The 17,831-nt window shown below is 39.0% G+C and overlaps 1 protein-coding gene across 1 annotated transcript; it reads left to right on the plus strand.

The window, feature by feature from the left end:
* The first annotated feature begins 7,673 nt into the window (after positions 1–7,673).
* Positions 7,674–17,830, plus strand: adprh (ADP-ribosylarginine hydrolase). The gene is made up of 8 exons (XM_084740297.1): positions 7,674–8,021; positions 9,187–9,304; positions 10,516–10,624; positions 10,994–11,092; positions 11,174–11,279; positions 14,477–14,743; positions 15,852–16,066; positions 17,121–17,830. The coding sequence occupies exons 1-8, from the start codon at positions 8,014–8,016 to the stop codon at positions 17,267–17,269; spliced, it is 1,071 nt and encodes a 356-aa protein (XP_084596423.1). The 5' UTR covers positions 7,674–8,013; the 3' UTR covers positions 17,270–17,830.
* The last annotated feature ends 1 nt before the right edge of the window (position 17,831 follows it).

A 17,831-nucleotide genomic window follows, 5' to 3' on the forward strand; every position in this document is an offset into this window, starting at 1 on the left:
TAGTTGTGCAAATTACTCAGCCCGTCCTCACCAGAAAAATGTGCGTATAGGTTGAATATGCAAGCAGCTTCTTATGACCCATATTTCCATTTATTATTAGGCAGCGACCTCTCATGGGTGTAGTAAGTATGGCCGTACAAAAATAAAGAGTGACAAAGAAGAGGTGGATGGATCGCTCCAACAAACATAAGACTTTTGTCCTTGATGCACATGACTTCTGTTTTGTCACTTCCATCGTGTTACTTCCATCACATTGCATAAGTAATGTAGCTATTGTTGGAGCAGAATGCTTTTCTAAACCTACTTTTTAAAAGATTAACAAGAAACCCTACCCAAGTAGTTTTTTATGGCAAAACCTAACCAAAACGCAGGCTTGGGAGGGTTACTTTTAAATTTATTATTGATATAGTTACTAATTGCCTGTTAAAACATGTACTCAGTAGCTTAATCCAAGCATCATAATATTAAAGTAATACAACCTCATTACTTTCTTTTACATTTGGATTACCTCAATACCAAGCAATTCCTTCCCTTCTCATGAGCAAATGCACCTTTAGATTAATAGGACAGATTACACACATTGAAATTTACTTTGCTAACTATGATTCACACTTCATTCTCAAACTTCACATAGCCTGCCATAAACTTATTCTGAGGCTTCGATTTTTTACCCACACACATCCCGGTCACTAGGATCACAACCTGTCGTCTGTTTTCACCAGAGGCCATGATAATGAAGACCAGATCCATGTTGTAATGTGTGCACACTGTGTATCATTCTGTACTTTAACATGTATTGTAGAATTGTAATCCTGCTATTTATCTAATTTTTTACAAAATTTAACATGTTTGTACTTCAGCTACATGTGATCTGTTCCTCACCAGGCCCGCCAAACTAAGACAGTTTTACGAAAGGAGTCCGATCCTCTTGTCGTCACCCTTCTTATACTGTAAACTTAATATTGTGATCCTGACCTAATCTGTGTCATGGCTGGCACAGCGACCAGGCCTATTGGGCTCTGGATTCGCTGGTAATTAATAATCTCTTTCATCCCTGCTGACCTGCTGGTTTATGGGTCAATCATTACATGATGCTTGGACAAACCTTGTTTGATCCCATGGAAAAGTGTTTTGAATGCCAGTCTTCTTCAGATTTAGATTTATAGTCTAAATAGAGGGCTGCAGGGATGACGTATTTTTGTACGTTGACCCAGAAGTGAGCATCACTCTGGTAACCTATTTTTGAAGTGTAAACGCAATCGCCAGAGGTAAAAAGGTAGTGAGGCTATAAACTAACTACACCACAGTAACATGACTCACCCCCACTAAGTGACCAGTGTTCACTTTTAATGACATTTAATGTTCACAACAACCACTGTAGTGTCATTTAGCCACTTTTTAGCAACTGTTCTTTCTCTAACAGTATGTAAAATGCTATTTAGTGATTTATTTTACGTTATAAAACAAAACATGAAGAACTCTTATGCTTGTATTAATAAACAGACTATTTTAAGCAATAACAAAAAATATTCAAAAAACATATTGACTTAGATAAGGCTGAGATAAGGGTGATAAACAAAATAAATCATTCCCCCGAATAAAACAAAATATGTGTTATATTTGTATTTGAAATCAAGCCAATTATAGCCAATTTTTTATTTTATTTTAATACACACATGTACACATATACATACATATAGACATAAACATACATCAACAACAAAAGATAAAAGATACCAGGGACTTTGGTATTTTGCCTGGGGGCAGTGCTTTTCGTCCTCCGGCGCACAGTGTTGTGTGGTGGAGGACTCACTTGCATGGGGATGTCTTGTAACTTTTTTGGTTGAGGTAGCAAAACTGTAACCTAAAAACCTACACACCAAACCTTTGCCTTAACTCCAAGAGGAGAGTTATCATGTTAGTTTGTAAGCTCTGGATATGCTGAGGCCAATTTTGTTCCCTTTGACCAGAGCCAGGCAAACTGTTTCTGCCTGTTTCCAGTATTTATGCTAAGCTAGGCTAACTGGTCACTGATTGTATGGACCTATATTGGGGCCAAAAGTTTTGTATTTTAAAAAATAAAAATTGAAACTGAAAATTCAAGCTTTGATCTTGAATTTTGAAAAATACATCAATGTATTCAAAATAAAAATAAGTGTACAAAGATTTTTTTCAGGTTAAATATAATTATGATTCACTCTTGGAATTTCTTTTGAATAAATTATTTATTTTCATTTTTCACTTTCATATATTTTGATATTTGAAATCAACATGGCATCAACTGAGAGGGGTGTGGAATCATGACAGCATCTTACTAACAAAAAGGCTAGGGACCTTCCCCTATCACGTTGCCTTCAGGGAACATAGGAAGTTAAACAATTCAACTCAACACTTTATGTAGACTACACCATGTGACTGGCAGTGAAAAAAATGATGTCAGTGACAAATTTCCATTGGCATGGCATGCACGAATATTCTGCATGGCTAAATCTAAGTGGTGAATTGGCAAAGCTGGAAGTTCATCACTTAAAGATGGCAGTAACATTGCATGTTGTCACAAAATGACCTCTCATTTGAACATTTCTCACCTGTGTGCTGCTCCAGCAGGTGGGCCTGCAGATGCCGTCATTGCAAGCGGACACTGCTCTGCGTTCACAGTGCTACATGGAAAGCATTAAAGTGTGGCTGTTGAAGTGCACAGTCTGGCATAATTTATCGCTCCGCTTCTGCAATTGGTCCTCAGTACTGTCTGAAACAGCTTTCACATCTCACATCTCCAAAAACGTCGGAGTAAATTTCAAAAAAGGCGATATTTGGATAAACTTACCACACATTTAAGAATATTAACACTTAATAAAGTGACATATTAACAGCTTTAACCTTACAGAGGAAATTAAAACAGATTTAGCAATGCAGAATATTCGTGCATGCCGTGTCGATCTCAAATATCAAAATATATGAAAGATATGAAAAATGAAAATAAATAATTTGTTCAAAAGAATTACAAGAGTGAATCATAATTATATTTAACCTGAATTTTTTTTGGTACACTTATTTTTATTTTGAATACACTGATATACTTTTCAAAATTCAAGATCAAAACTTGAATTTTCAGTTTCAAATTTTATTTATTTATACGAAGGACATGCACTGTGAGGTGTCAGTGCTAACCACTGGACTACCATGCTGCCCTAACATTATTGTTTATTTTTTTAGATTTCAAATGAGTTTTTCACAGGGCTGACACATAGACAGACAACCACTCACACTCACACCTACGGGCAATTTAGAGTCACCAATTAACCTAGCGTGCATGTCTTTGGACTGTGGGAGGAAGCCGGAGAACCCGGAGAGAACCCACGCAGACACGGGGAGAACGTGCAAACTCCGCACAGAAAGGCCATGCCCCAGCAAGCCAGGGGATCGAACTCAGGACCTTCTTGCTGTGAGGCGGCAGTGCTATCCACTGCACCCCCGTGCCGCCCTTAGATTCACCAATGAACCTAATATGTATGTCCTTGGACTGTGGGACAAAACTGGAGCACCCAGAGAAAAACCCATAAAGACATACGAAGGACATGCACTGTGAGGTGTCAGTGCTAACCACTGGACTACCATGCTGCCCTAACATTATTGTTTATTTTTTTAGATTTCAAATGAGTTTTTATTTGGTTCTTAGTTTCAGAAAAAAAAGCAACTAAGAACCAAATAACAAAATGACTCTGGGCAATAATGAGAAATAACTAGTAAAACAACAACCACAATTAAGTCTGAGGTCAGGACATGGACAATTAACAACTATGAACCTAACCTCCAAGTCTTTGGACTGTGGGACAACATGCGACGCCTTCCACTAAAACAACGTAAAATGTGGCAAAACTTATAGCTTACAAGTTTGAAGTGAGGTCAGAGATGCCCTGATCGATCACTCCTATACTTACCTGGACAAGTCAGTCTTCATTGATGGTGTCTCATACTAACGTTTGAATCTTTTGCCTTTCTTGTCCTCTCCTTCATCGTCTTCCCTCGACCGCTTCCTAGAGACCCCTGGCTCTTGGTCTTCTCCACCTACCTGCTTGGTGACTTTCTCCTCTGTTTCATCCACAGCACTTGCACCCTCAGCCAGATCAGTATTGCTACTGCTGCATGTACGATCGTGGTCACTTCTGGTTCCAGCAGTCTCTGAGTTGCTGCCAGCAACAAACTTGATTTCCTTTGATTTTTCACTGCTGCTTCTCTCTTCCTCTGCTCTACTGCTCTTTCTAGTCCTTTTCCTGCCAGGCAGAGGGTTTTCTTCTGCAACCTTAGCATTAGGACCTGCTGGTTCGGCTGGACTGTTTCCAACATTCTTGTTAGAAATATTGTCACAGTCAGTCTTGTCAGAGTCCTTGTCAGAGGTGCAGTCCAAATCCTCACACAATCTAACCCTTTTTCTGCTACTCTGTTCATCGTTCTGTCCATCCTCTCTTGGCCTCTTTGATGGGCCAGGCAGAGGGTCTTCTTCAACAAATTCACTGCCACCGATAGGGTCGTCATTGTCAGTGTCACTGTCGGAGGTGAAGTCAAACTCATCCCACCATCTGAAGTTTTCAAAGCTCCTTTCTCTGACAATTTGTCCAGCTTCTTCTTTTGAACTCCCCCTGGGTGGGCCAGGGAGAGGGTCATCTGCAGCAACCTCAGCGCTGGTACCTGCATGTTCATCACAGTCTGTGTTCCCGCCACTCATGCAGTTAAACACATCTGAAAATCTCAATCGCTTCCAGCTTCTCTCCTCGACGTCTAGTCCATCCTCCTCTCTTGACCTCTTCCTGGATGGGCCAGGCAGAGGGGGGTTTTCTTCAGCAACCCCAGTACCAGCACCTATGTGTACGACTGGACTTTTTCCAATGTAGTCAGTGTTGTCACTGTCACTATCAGAGGTGTCATCCCACAGTCTAACTTGTTGCCCGTTTCTCACTGTGATTTCCTCTAGTTCCTGCTCTCCTGACCTTCTGGATGGGCCAGGCAGAGGGTCATCTCCTGACCTTCTGGATGGGCCAGGCAGAGGGTCATCTCCTGACCTTCTGGATGGGCCAGGCACAGGGTCATCTCCTGACCTTCTGGATGGGCCAGGCAGAGGGTCATCTCCTGACCTTCTGGATGGGCCAGGCAGAGGGTCATCTTCTACACCCTGGTTGACTCCGACCTCATCACGAGCACTGACATCTTCTACATGTTCATTAATAATGTTATTGTCAACATTGTTGTTGTCGATGTTGTTATTGTTGTTGTTAACGTTGTCAGCGTTGCCCTGGTTTTCATTGTTGCCATGGTTTTCGTTCACAGCATCGTCATGATTTTCATCATCGTCATGGCCAGCATTTTGTACATTTGCAGGTTCCTCTATCCACTCCTCTAACATAAAAGGGGCTTCCACATTCAATAATTCATGATGTAGGAGAAAGTTCAGCCAAGCTAGAAGCTCAATATGAAGCTGATCAGCTGGTGGGAAATCGCCTCCTGGGACATTTGGAAAGTTTGGATCTGTAAGATAAGTGAGAGAAGTATGTTAACATCACCATTCATAGAATCATACAGAATTGTACAGTAAGCAAGTCTCCCTTAATAGCTTTCGGAAAGACTGTAGATCAAAGTGTAAAATGTGTAAAATGATGAACTAAGTACTTACGATTTCCGCCATTGTGCCATCCGTCTCCTTGTCCTCCTTGCTCCATTTTCCTGCCTAAATAGAAGAAAAAAAGAAAACTTAAGTTAGTTTACAAGATTAATTAATGAGGTACGTTTATGAAAAAAAAAACAAAACAAGAAAACTATAAAATGTGAATTTTTTTTGTCTAGGCCAGTATAACTTATATCAAATAGTTATAACAACTATTTACATCAATTTGAGAACGTTTACATGACAGCAGACAGCAAACTTGAACCCAATTACTCAAGATAATCCACAGACCTCGCTGTGCGCAGTTTCACGTAGGAACTATTTTCTTACACCGTACTGCTGTACAATAAATCCCGTTTGAATTGCCTGTGGATGTAACCTCAATGCAAAATGGGAGTTGCTCAACTACTGCTGCCTCAATTAGTTTGTTTGTATTATTATTATTAGAGCAGTACTAGCTTATATAAAATCAGTTTCCCGTTGGAAAAAGCTGTCTGATGGCAAGGTAAACTGGCACAAAATATTCTAAATATAGTGACACTCAAACTGATTGTTTAACATTATCACAGTAACTAGTTCAGAAAACACCCTCAGTCATGTAAATGCTTACATTACTAAGAAATTATATATCATGTACAGGATTATAGACTTACCTTGTTTCCAAAGAATGAGCTTGTAAAAACAAATGGTAATTACTGTTTCTTTCTCCTGGGAAAAACAGCTTATTCTGTATTATGTTCTGTCTCCTTTGATCTGATACCATTCCGTGACATCACAAATGTATGATGTCATCACTCACTCATTTTTTTCTTTCTTTTCAAATTCAAATTCAAATAGCTTTATTGACATGAACAAAAAAATGCTGTCAAAACAGTTTACAGAAAATCCCTTATTACATATTAAGTTTATTTATTTATTTATTTATTTATTTATTCTGTTCATTTTTGACAACAAATTGATCCTAACCAGTATTGTAACCAAAGCTTGATGTATCATACTAAACTGTCACGCGCTTCAAAAATAAATATTTTGTTTTAACATACAAATGTTTGTGTCTGGGCTGCCTTAAATTTCTAAGTTGGCTGTATTTGAAAAATCAAGTTAATGTAATTGTGTAATGATTCAAAAAAAATAAACTTCTTGCCAGCTAAACTTGATATTTATTCAGTTCATGAGTAAATATGTTCAATAAGCTTAAAATTTTAAGTTGATCCAAGAACTCTTCAGTCACACCAACGAACATTACAAACAATTTGATTTTTTTTTTTCCACGGAGTCGGCCATGTTGCTTCTACAGTAGTCCAGAACAGACAAACCAAACACTGGCTCTAGATAAGGCCTTTTGCATTTTGTGCAAGCCACCATAAATTCTCCCACACACTTAAAGGAGGAGAGGAAGCAAAGTGTTTGCAATCTGCAAGCTCACCTCTAGGAGCCACTAAATCTTTGTCTCTTGTTTCCATGCACAGCCAACTGGAGGGAGAGCATCATGTCAATGTCAGCATTTTTACAAGTAACCTTGGTCTGGATGTTAGTTTGGATGTTAAATGCCTTCAGTATCATCACATTCTGGGGCGGGTGCGGCAGCGGTTGTGCCACAGGTGCTCGCTGAACCTTTTTTGTTCTGTTGAAGCTTCTCAAAATACTCAAAAACGTGATTTTGTTCCATTGTTTGTTCCATTTTTGGCAGTTTTTCACCTTGCTACATCACCAGCGAGAGGTCATAGGTGACTGGTCACCTGACGCCTAGCGGTGTTTATGGCAGAGTGCTTCAGTGTCAACAACGCCCCCTGCTGCACAGGGAGTGTAATATATAATCAAATTTAATAATTTTATTATATATTACAATATTTAATTAATTTTATATATGAAAATATTAACATCTATTTGATATATTAATTTAATAAATAGTTTTAAATTAAAATGCAAGTTTGTGTGGTGCACCTGTGCAAATGGTGAGTGCCAGGGAAGGAGTAAATGATTATCCCGCTGTTACAGAAAATATTTCCCATGTTTTGCCATGTCTCCATCTTGCCAGCTGAAAGCAGGCTTCTAAAATTGGTTTGTCGTCAGCTGCTGTCTTTTTTTAGCCTCCACGTTTGCAGCTCTTGTGCGTCCAACCTGCAGCCTTTGGTTTGTAAAGTCGCCTGCAAAAACTTTAGTGAATGAACGCTGGTGTTTGCTGCAGGCCTTTGAGAGCTGGGACGGGCTAATACTTGCAACAAGACAAGTAGCGGAGAGCAAGCAGTGTGTGTCTGTGTGTGTGCAGTGCAGCACTTGAGTCTGCAGCCCCGGTGTCGACTTGTGTGTGTGACCGCCTGGAGCAGCTTGGTTTCCGGGAACGACGCGCTGCAATGGACCGGTGAGGCTGCAGCTGCATGGAGGAACGATTTCCTGCAGCAAGTGCAACATTTTACGTAAACTACTATCAAATTAAGCCAGAGAGTGACGTCATGTTTAAGTTCTCCTGTTTATATGTTTGATCGATGTTTGAGGTTATGGTTACATTACGTCAGAACATGTTGAGATGTCTTTACAAATACGCAAATAGTCAAAACATTACTTCTGCAGGCATTCATGTAGAATATATCTTAATATAGGAAAACACCCCGGCGTACATAGCTGTTTGCGTGGACTAAACTTTATTATTTTTCATTTCTATTATTTTATTGTACTGTGACTATGTCTGAATTGTTAGTCCGTGTTGCTTTCTAGTTATTCTAGTTATTTAAGCCTTCCTATAAGTGTATTGATCTTTTCCCATTGTGTGACCTTTCCATTGATATTATATAATACTTTGCTTGAGTGCAGTTCTCTATGGAGGCCCATTTCTGCCACTGTAATGGGAAAAAAAAGATCCTTTAAGTCATTATAATGGGACACTTTCTCAAAATCATGACATAGCATTTAAATATTATGACTTAGTATTCTCAAAATAATGAGCTAGTATTCCAAGATAATGACTTGGTATATCAAAATAATGAGAAACTTTAAGTAAATAATTACTTAGTAAATAAGTAATTAATTTGAGAAAGTTTCTTATTTTTAGATAGCAACTCGTTATTTTGAGATTATGCTATTCTTTTAAAAGGTTTCTCATTGTAATGACTTCCCCATCACATTAGTGGAAATGGGTTTCCACAATCCCCACATCAGAGAAGCAGCACCAAACTAGGCTTTTGGCTTCCGCACAGTGTCTTTAATTTCCATCATGAGCAATAGCTAATGATAACATTAGTTATGTTAGTGGTATTTTCACAAATCAAAACAATTTCAAACACATTTTAAATATGCAAAGCAGCTTGAATTAATATTACTGTAAGAAAGAAGAGAAGAAAGACAGAAACTAAATGATCTTGTTAAAACAGCTTCGCCAGTAGTTTCCGTTTTATGGACTTTGACTAAGAGCATCTACATTAGTAATTTTCTGGTTTGAGGGTTTTCCTTGATTTACTTCGTGTGTTTATGGCTCAGGCAGGCACTTCATTTTGGCATACATTTGTTAACATTTGTGCCTTTTGTCTCAGCGGATCTGCTACACTGGAGCACTATAAAGCAGCCATGCTGCTGAGTGGTGTTGGTGATGCTCTGGGATACAGGAACCAGCTGTGGGAGTACAATGAGTCCGGACCAGCTATTCATCAGGTCAGTGCAGGACCAACATGGATAGAGAAGTCACACTACAGTTGAAACAAGTTGGTCCGGGGGCCTTCAAGGGTCCTTGACAGGGTTTCAGGGGCTCGAGTAAAGGTTTAACTGAGAGTTCATCTTTTGGTCATAGCTTTTATAGACAATGATCATGTCCTGTGTGCATTATCTAGTTTCATACATAGGAAATAATGTACAGCAGACGTGCAAAGTAATGAAATACAAATACTTTGTTATATGTACTTTTCTTGAGTATTTATTTTTCTGAGAACCTTTTACCTTTACTCCCTACATTTGAACACAAATATCTGCTCTTTCTACATGTTCAAAAAAAAGGCCTGTCACTTTACTGTTAATGCATTTGAAATACATTATTTTTATCTTGCATCATTGTGTGCCACCTTCCAAACATCAAAAAGTATTTCAACCTAAATGGATGGCACAGTGATACATAGAAAATGTGATTGCTGTATGTATTGAAAAACCTAACAAGATGAAAAAGGATGACAAGAGAGGACGACTCGACTGCAGATAAAAGCTGACACCGTTTTACTTTTATACTTTAAGTACATTTCAGAGCCTGTACCTTTTACTTTTACTTGAATCCAGAAGTTCAATCAGTCTTTTGTATTTGTACTTCTTCTTGAGTACTCACTGTACATTATCCTGCTTATTCCACGGCTACTTACGTAAAAAAAAAAAATCACAAAATATTGATTTAAAATTGATTTTATTGATTTAAAAATGATTCTGTTGCTCTTTATGATCAGAACTGTGTCCATGGCATAGGCTGTTCTTCATAGCAATGGTGTTTTTTTAAGCAATAATTTGGTATTTGTACTAATGGTCTGTGGTACCAACGGTCTGCTATTCAGAAAAAACAAACCTGAGCGTGCCATCATTGACCGATCAGAACTGCGTATTCGATAAAGTAACGGATAATGTAATGTTAGCGGGTCGTAATTGCAAAATAAAGTCAGACAAAGTGATTTAAAAATGATTTAATTGCTGTCCCAAAGACTATGATGAGAACTGTTCATAGCAACAGTGTGTTCTTCTTAGCAACAGCCTGTTAAACACAGCAGTGGTCTGTTATTTAGAAATAACAGACTGTAGAATGCTGTACTTGACCAATCAGAAATAAGTACTTAACCAAGCCATGTAGAACTAAATAATAAGTGACGTCTTCGTCCTTTCTGTTCTTGCAGGAGCTGAAGGAGCTTGGTGGTCTGAAGAACATCAAGGCTGAGCTTCCTGATTGGCCGGTGAGCGATGACACAGTTCTGCATCTGGCGACGGCTGAAGGGCTGGCGACTGGTGAGCTCAAAATGACATCCAACTATATTACTCTCTCCGACTTTTGTTTCTCCTTTGCTCATTTCGTTTCAAACAAGAAATTGATTGGATTGATCTGATAGTCGGTGCCGCTCTGATGAGACCTCATCAGGACACGCACCACACCCTCCCTCCTCATGAGCCCCAACTAAAGGTTAAATCTAATTTCCAGTCTTGCCTTGATTTGCTGCTCTATTACAGCTGTGCACAAGTGGAAGGAAAATTGTAGAAATCCCACTTGACCTTTAGTGTGATAAGGCAAACATCGAGCCTTGTTAACAGATGTGTTACCACTTTAAAAACCTTAATATGGACAATGTCTGCAGTTTGAACAAGTTGTCTCCCCCGTAGGGAAGGGCGGGGAGGAGCTCTTGCATGAGGTGGCTGCTCGATATGTAGAGGGGATGAAAGACATGGAGGGGAGGAAACCAGGGCCTTCAAGCATTCTGGGTGAGACAAAATCTTCCTTTGAAAAATAATATCATGTATTTGTAGCAATGCCAGAGATTTGACTTTCATTTGCTCTTTCAGGAGTCTCTCAGCTGAAGCCTGGAGAGGAAGGCGGCTACAGAGTGGCCTATAATCCAGAGGGGACGGGCTGTGGAGCGGCCATGAGGTCTATGTGCATTGGCCTCAGGTAGAGACACTTGTTCTGAGAATAAAAATACAAAATAACTCTAATTCTTATGCATCTGATGTTCTGCCTCCTGCCTGAGCCCTCGATGGGTTATTACTTTTTAATTGTCAGTGACCTTGTAGTGTCGCTTTACTGAGCAGAAACTGAGCATCCTAACAGTTAATTGTGGGTTAAGACGAAGACAGGAAATATGTTACAAAATGATTTTGAATCAAGTGGAAAATATTGGCACTATATTATCAATTCAAATCTCTAAAGTGTTCCAGTAAATCAAGACACTTCTCTGTTGTGTTGATAAATAAATCCTCTGTGCCACTTTACAAGACTACCCTCATAAATGATTTATAAATGGTTTACAATTAGGTTGTAAACAGTTTAAGAATCAGTAATAAACAGTTATAAACATGTGGGCTTGCTATTTGGCAAGATCCAGATATTGCTTAGGGTAATACTATTTAATAACCATCATTAATAATAGTCAGTAATTGATAGTCAGTTAAACTTAAGTTAGTAACAATTATTTTACTGTTAACAAACAATGAAATGATTCTGAAGTGATGATGAGTAATGCTATAATTTATATTTTGTTATCATTAGTTTGTGTTCTGCACAATTACAGTTACATTCTGATTAAATTACTAAATTCACAGTTAATTGTTACATTTAGAACACTTTATATACTATATTAAGTGTTATCTAATGACCAAGCTGCTGTATTTGACAAGTTGGGAGAACATGTTGTCATGTTATCTGGATGGTTAATGGATATTAAACTAATGTTTAACAGTATAGTATAATTTAAATGACACTATAAAGCACTAGTATCAGTATCCTTAAAGTGACACAGGTACCAGTAGAATACTTTATTCATACCTTTTTTCAAAGGTTCTTCTTTATGAAGAATGCTTGTATTTGCTGCAAGCAAAACTATATAAATAGTTGTCTTTTTGTAGTATTGACTGCAGGTATTGTTTATGTAGTTACAGTCACTTAATAAATGGTTTATAAAGCATGCATATGCATTAGTAGAACTTTATTAACAGTTAAATAACTAGTAACTACAGTTTAAGTAGCTATCACTTTACCATTTATGAATGATGGTTATTACAAAGTGTTACCGTTAATTGATGCTGTTAATTCAATATGCTGACATTGCTTAATCGAAAGTAACTTACTAATATTTGATGAAGCTGATTGGCTGCTGATGTAGAAGACAAAATGAGCTAAGTCAGCAATGAGAGCTGAATCTGTACAGATAAATCTGGGCTCATTATTTAACAAGCAACAGGCCACTGTTGCCCTTTTTAATTAATGCTTTATAAAGTGTTTACAACCTAATTATAAACCATTTATAAGTGCAATCTTATAGTAAAGTGGTACAGAGTCCTTTAACTCTTAGGCTATTATGTTTTCAAAGTGATAAAGGGTTGCCCTTCTTACGTTACTGACATGACCTTCAAAGTTAAGGTCAGAGTCCAAAATAACTCCTGAGGCACTCAGACTCAGTAACTCTGAGTGTGAATATATTTCCTCACTCTGCTCTTATGTTCTCGTCACATTTTCGAATGCCTAGTTTTATCCAAACAGTAGTTCCAAATGAAAAGATATTCAGTTTACAGTGGTATGAAACCAAGAAAAAAAGCCAGTCTTGAGGATGGAGAAGCTGAAATCAGAAAGGCAATTTTTGCTCAAAACATGATTTAAGCGGCTCATCGATTAACAAAATAGTTCGGCTCTTAAAGGGTAATTTTTTTTTTTAACATGGCCCCTTTTTCCTTTTCCAGTTTTTGAAACTGGTCCAGTATTGAGGGAGTGCACTGCAGCTGCAAGACGCAAAACTGAGCAACAGTGTGATCCCTCCAGGCAACTGCAGACCTTTAAAATACATCCACCAAAAGTGCTTTTTTTTGCCACTGACAGGCTCAGACTGTTATTATATGTGTCTGACAACATCATGGAGAGGATTGCTACAGTGACAAACCTTTTTAAAAGAGTAAGACATGTTTTGTTTAATCAGAAACAGTTGTTTTATTGCTCCTGCTAATTTCACCAGACTCCCTTTGCAGAAACAGTTGTTTTATCATCGTCATTGTCATTTTCATTCATAGTCGAAAGAAGCAAAATAAAACTCACCAAAAATGTCATCTGGTTCATCTTTCCACTCACTCTGAGGTCAGACGTCAGAGAAGCAGAGAAACGGAGAGCACAGCCAGAATATCACAGCTAGCTTGATGAATAAAGAGTTTATTTCAACCACACCAGAGTTGGTGAATAGTGAAAAGACTCAATAAGACAGTCTTGGTGAGTTTTATTTTGTTGGTGTCAAGTTTCATGATGATAAAAGTACTGTTTCTGTAAATGGAGTTTTGGGTGAGTTTAGTGAGCATTATAAAACATCTGCTTCTGGTTACATAAAACATGACTTTATAAAAAGGTCTGTCTCTGTAGTGATCCTTTCTATAATCTCAGTGTCAATGGAGAAAACAAGCCCTTACAGTGGATGTATTTTAACATTGCCCTGTCGCCTGTAAGGATTATGTTGTAGTTTCACCTCAGCTGACTGCAGCACTCTCCTGCAATACTGGACCAATTTAAAAAAATGTCCCATTTGTCCATGTGTTACCCTTTAACTCACTGTATTTGGATGTGGAGAGGAATTCATCAGGGACTGACTGAATGGCTTAATCAGTTTTTTTAATTGTAAAAAAGATGAAACGTTCAAGCAGGTTATCCTCATCTTCATTTAGGTTAATGAGTCACAATAAAATGAAAATGAGGGAGCAATATTAAAAACGCACTGTGCGTGTTGGCCACCTATTCACATGAAGGGAACATCTAAAAAGAGAAAAAAAATCCTTGAACATTTCATATTTGTATAGTTGAGGCACACAGCTGCCGCTCTTATCCAAAGTAATTTAGAGTAACTGTTACAGTGGAACACATTCTTTGATCAGTAAGCAGAAAATAACAAATAAATAATAGAGTTCCAGGGTTAAAACATTAGCCAGAACCAGTAAAAACATCATGTGTACTCAATTAAGGCCTGAAAAGAAGTAATTACTGTCAACATAATTTGTATCCAAACAGAAGACTACCACAGAATGCTTAAACATGTTTCTCATCTGTGCGACCGACTAAGAACTGAATATCCTCCATAATAAATGTTGATAAGGACTTTAATACTTTGCCCTCACCAGGTATCCAAAACCTGCCCAGCTGTTGTCGTTGGTGGCGGTTGCCGTGGAGACAGGCAGGATGACCCATCCTCACCCCACGGGTTTCCTGGGCGCGGTAGCGTCGGCCCTTTTTACCGCATATGCCGTCCAGCGCAGGCCAATCACGACGTGGGGTCTGGGCCTGATCAACGAGGCCTGTCCAATAGCGAAGAGCTTCGTTCAGGGTCGAGGGTACGCCGTGGAGGAGACGGAGAGAGACTGGGGCTACTTCTGTGACAAGTGGCAGTGGTACGAGCAGCCGAAATCAACATCAGCAACTTTTTGTTAACCTATTTCAGTCTCAAGGTTAATCTATGATGACGGGAGACTTGTACTAAAATGTCACAGGTCACGTGATCAGTTCAGCAGCACTGCACACATTGTATTAAAGGGATAGTTTGGATTATTTGAAGTCGGATTGTGTGAGGCACTTAACCAAAGTCAGTATATTACCTATGGAAGTTTGGAGAAGCAGAAAGGAACACCGACACGGAAGCAAAGCAATGTACTGCTGTGGACAGGGTCAGCAACAAAATGTATTTTAGCCACTTCAAAAATCAATATCAGTTTAAATGTACGCTGTATTTTTATCTTGGATTTTATATACAGTGCCAGTCAAAAGTTTGGACACATCTTCTCATTCAATGTTTTTGAATTTATTTTTATCATTTGGGTTCTGTGTAATATATTTTATATATTTCAGTGTTTGACAGCTATTATAGCTGCCTATATATAAGTGTTGCTCTCTCTTGCTCAACCAAACTCCATTGGTGAAATCAGTAATTTTACCTCACAGAACGCAGGAGTTGCTGGTGAACAGCTGCCTCTAACACACAAGTCACACAATAACACAAGAGACCAGCAACTCCAGTGCTCTGCAACATAAAATTACTGTTTGATTTTGGTTGAAATATTTGACCTTTATAACCGCAGTGTCCCGATGGAAAGGGCTGTGTGATGACAAAGAGATGAAAATACAGTGTACACATATATGATATCAAGTATTTTAGATGGCTAATATACATTTAGCTGCTGATCCTGTACATTGTGCCAGCTGTTGTCTACTGTAGGTAACACACTATCAATAAGTCCCTCATACAACCCCACTTTAAAAAATTCTCACTATCACTTTAAGTATTGCTCCTTATATATTATTTACTTTTCTTTTTTTACTACTAGTGTATGTATTTACATTATATATATATTTACCACTGGCATAAACAGCTGTTTCCTCCTCATGTTTACAGTACAAATGACAGTGTGATCAGGATGTCTATGAACTCTGGAATGACTCATTACTTGTTTGAGTTGTGGAGAATCACATCACACGAGATGAATCTCTCACCTCTGTCCGCAGGTACCTCGATTTCAGGGGAATCTCCAATGGGGTGGGGCCTGCGATTTGGCCCTCTGCCTATGGCCCAGCTGAGAGAGATGAAGCCTACAAGAGCTTCAGCCTGTCGGGTTGGGCGGGACGCAGCGGCCACGACGCTCCCATGATAGCGCTGGACGCCCTGCTGGGGGCGGGGGCGGACTGGGAGGAGCTGATGAGCAGAGCCAGCTTCCATGGAGGTCAGAGGTTCAGACAAGAAAATGTATAGGCTGTTTGGGAAATGTTGTCCTAATCTTAATCAAACCAAACCTCTCTAATTTTAGCCCAAATTTAAGTAGTTTCAACTTCAGACCTAAAACTCACCACTCCAAGCCCTTTTTCTAAATATAGTCTGTTTTAGTATTAAGCCTGGTAGTTTGCATAATCCCAGCCTTCTGGTTTAACTTGATAATCACTTCTACTCATAACCTCCCTGGACATTATAATTTCACGTTTGAGCATTTTTGCACACATTCCTGGTCATTCCTTTTAAACAGAGATGTTTTCCCAACTTCTACCTAAAATAGTCAGGGCACTTTTCCCCAAAGCAGGCCATATGGACTGATGGTCTAAACTCTAATTGGTCCTCATCTGTCATTGTGTTGAGCACAGAAGCAGCTTTGTAGAAGTCACGCAAATGAGGCGTAAATTAAATTTCCTTCATAGAACAGTTAGTGAACAAGTCGTCTTTACTACAAAGACATTAAATAAATCTGCTTATGAATGTGGGGAATTTCAGTCATCCTAACAGACATTCTGATGTGGCCCAAGTGCCATAGCCGTTTCAATGCATTCATAACTAAAATACAGTTAGTTATTAAATGCAGTAAAATATCTGGTCCATCTGTTAATTCTTGCACCAAATCAATGTAGTTAATAAGTCAGTTAATTTGAAAATTAAGAATTTCAAAGAAAGATGAGTTATGGATCTTTTGATATTTATTCAATTTATGTGATAAATAATGTTATAATTAATGTTTGTTAACTGGCCCCTGACCTCTGTCATCTTGCACAACTGCCCCCTAGGCAAAGAAATTTGAGTACCTCTGCACTAAACCACAGCATTCAAATTGTTGGCTGGAAAATCAACACAACAAACCAAGATGCTTAAAAGCTCTGTGGGTTCATCACTACAAGTGACCCCTTTTACATTAGTGTCTTTAAAGCTGTAAAACATTTATTGTAGTGGCCTTAAAGTAAAACATATATATGAAAATGCTTCATCTCTGCACTTGTGCTCTCCTTTTTGCCCAGGTGACAGTGACAGCACAGCTGTGATTGCCTGCTGCTGCTGGGGTCTCCTCCATGGCACCCAGGGGGTCCCTGAATGCAACTACTCCAACCTGGAATACAGAGATCGGCTGGAGCGCAGCGCCGAGCAACTGTACGCCTTGTCACACTGAGAGGGCCACCACAGCCTGCTGCACTGACAGAGTGTCCAAACATCTTGCGCTGAGGGGGAACTAGGCCATGCACTCACATTGACGTAGAGCTAGTTGGTGCGCTCACTAGTACATCGATCTGGAGTGCTGTCACATTACCACAAAGTGTGGTGTCATACTTGCCTGTAGGGGAAGCAGAGTGTCCCACTAACCCACAGAAGAGTCATTCTGACACATCAAGGACTGTGTGCCTCATGATGTTGGCACTGAGGCTGGTGTATTAAGAGGGGTCCCCCTAGTGACCATTTTAAATTAACATGCAGAGCTGCAGCACCGAGTGGAACGAATCCAACCTAATGAGAATGTGAGAATACAGAAAGTCCCCCAGGAGATAATTACTTCGTTTTGTCAGCCTGACATAATAGCAAATGCTTAGCGAGCTTCAAATTAAATGTGCTCCTGTTATTGTCTAATGAAAAATACATTCTGTGTCTCATTATAGTTGTTAACTGTTACTTCATGCAGTGTAGAGCCACACTGTAACAGGCACAATTAATGATACAATAAATTAAACCAACAAAGC

The sequence above is a fragment of the Lutjanus erythropterus genome, chromosome 17, assembly GCF_056507025.1.
Source record: "Lutjanus erythropterus isolate fLutEry1 chromosome 17, fLutEry1.hap2, whole genome shotgun sequence".
NCBI classification, from domain to species: domain Eukaryota; kingdom Metazoa; phylum Chordata; class Actinopteri; order Lutjaniformes; family Lutjanidae; genus Lutjanus; species Lutjanus erythropterus.

Excerpts from the sequence above, each read along its gene's own strand:
- adprh (XM_084740297.1), top strand. Across the intron at positions 9,305-10,515 it reads CCGGACCAGCTATTCATCAG|GAGCTGAAGGAGCTTGGTGG; the intron begins GTCAGTGCAGGA and ends CTGTTCTTGCAG. Across the intron at positions 11,280-14,476 it reads TCTATGTGCATTGGCCTCAG|GTATCCAAAACCTGCCCAGC; the intron begins GTAGAGACACTT and ends TGCCCTCACCAG.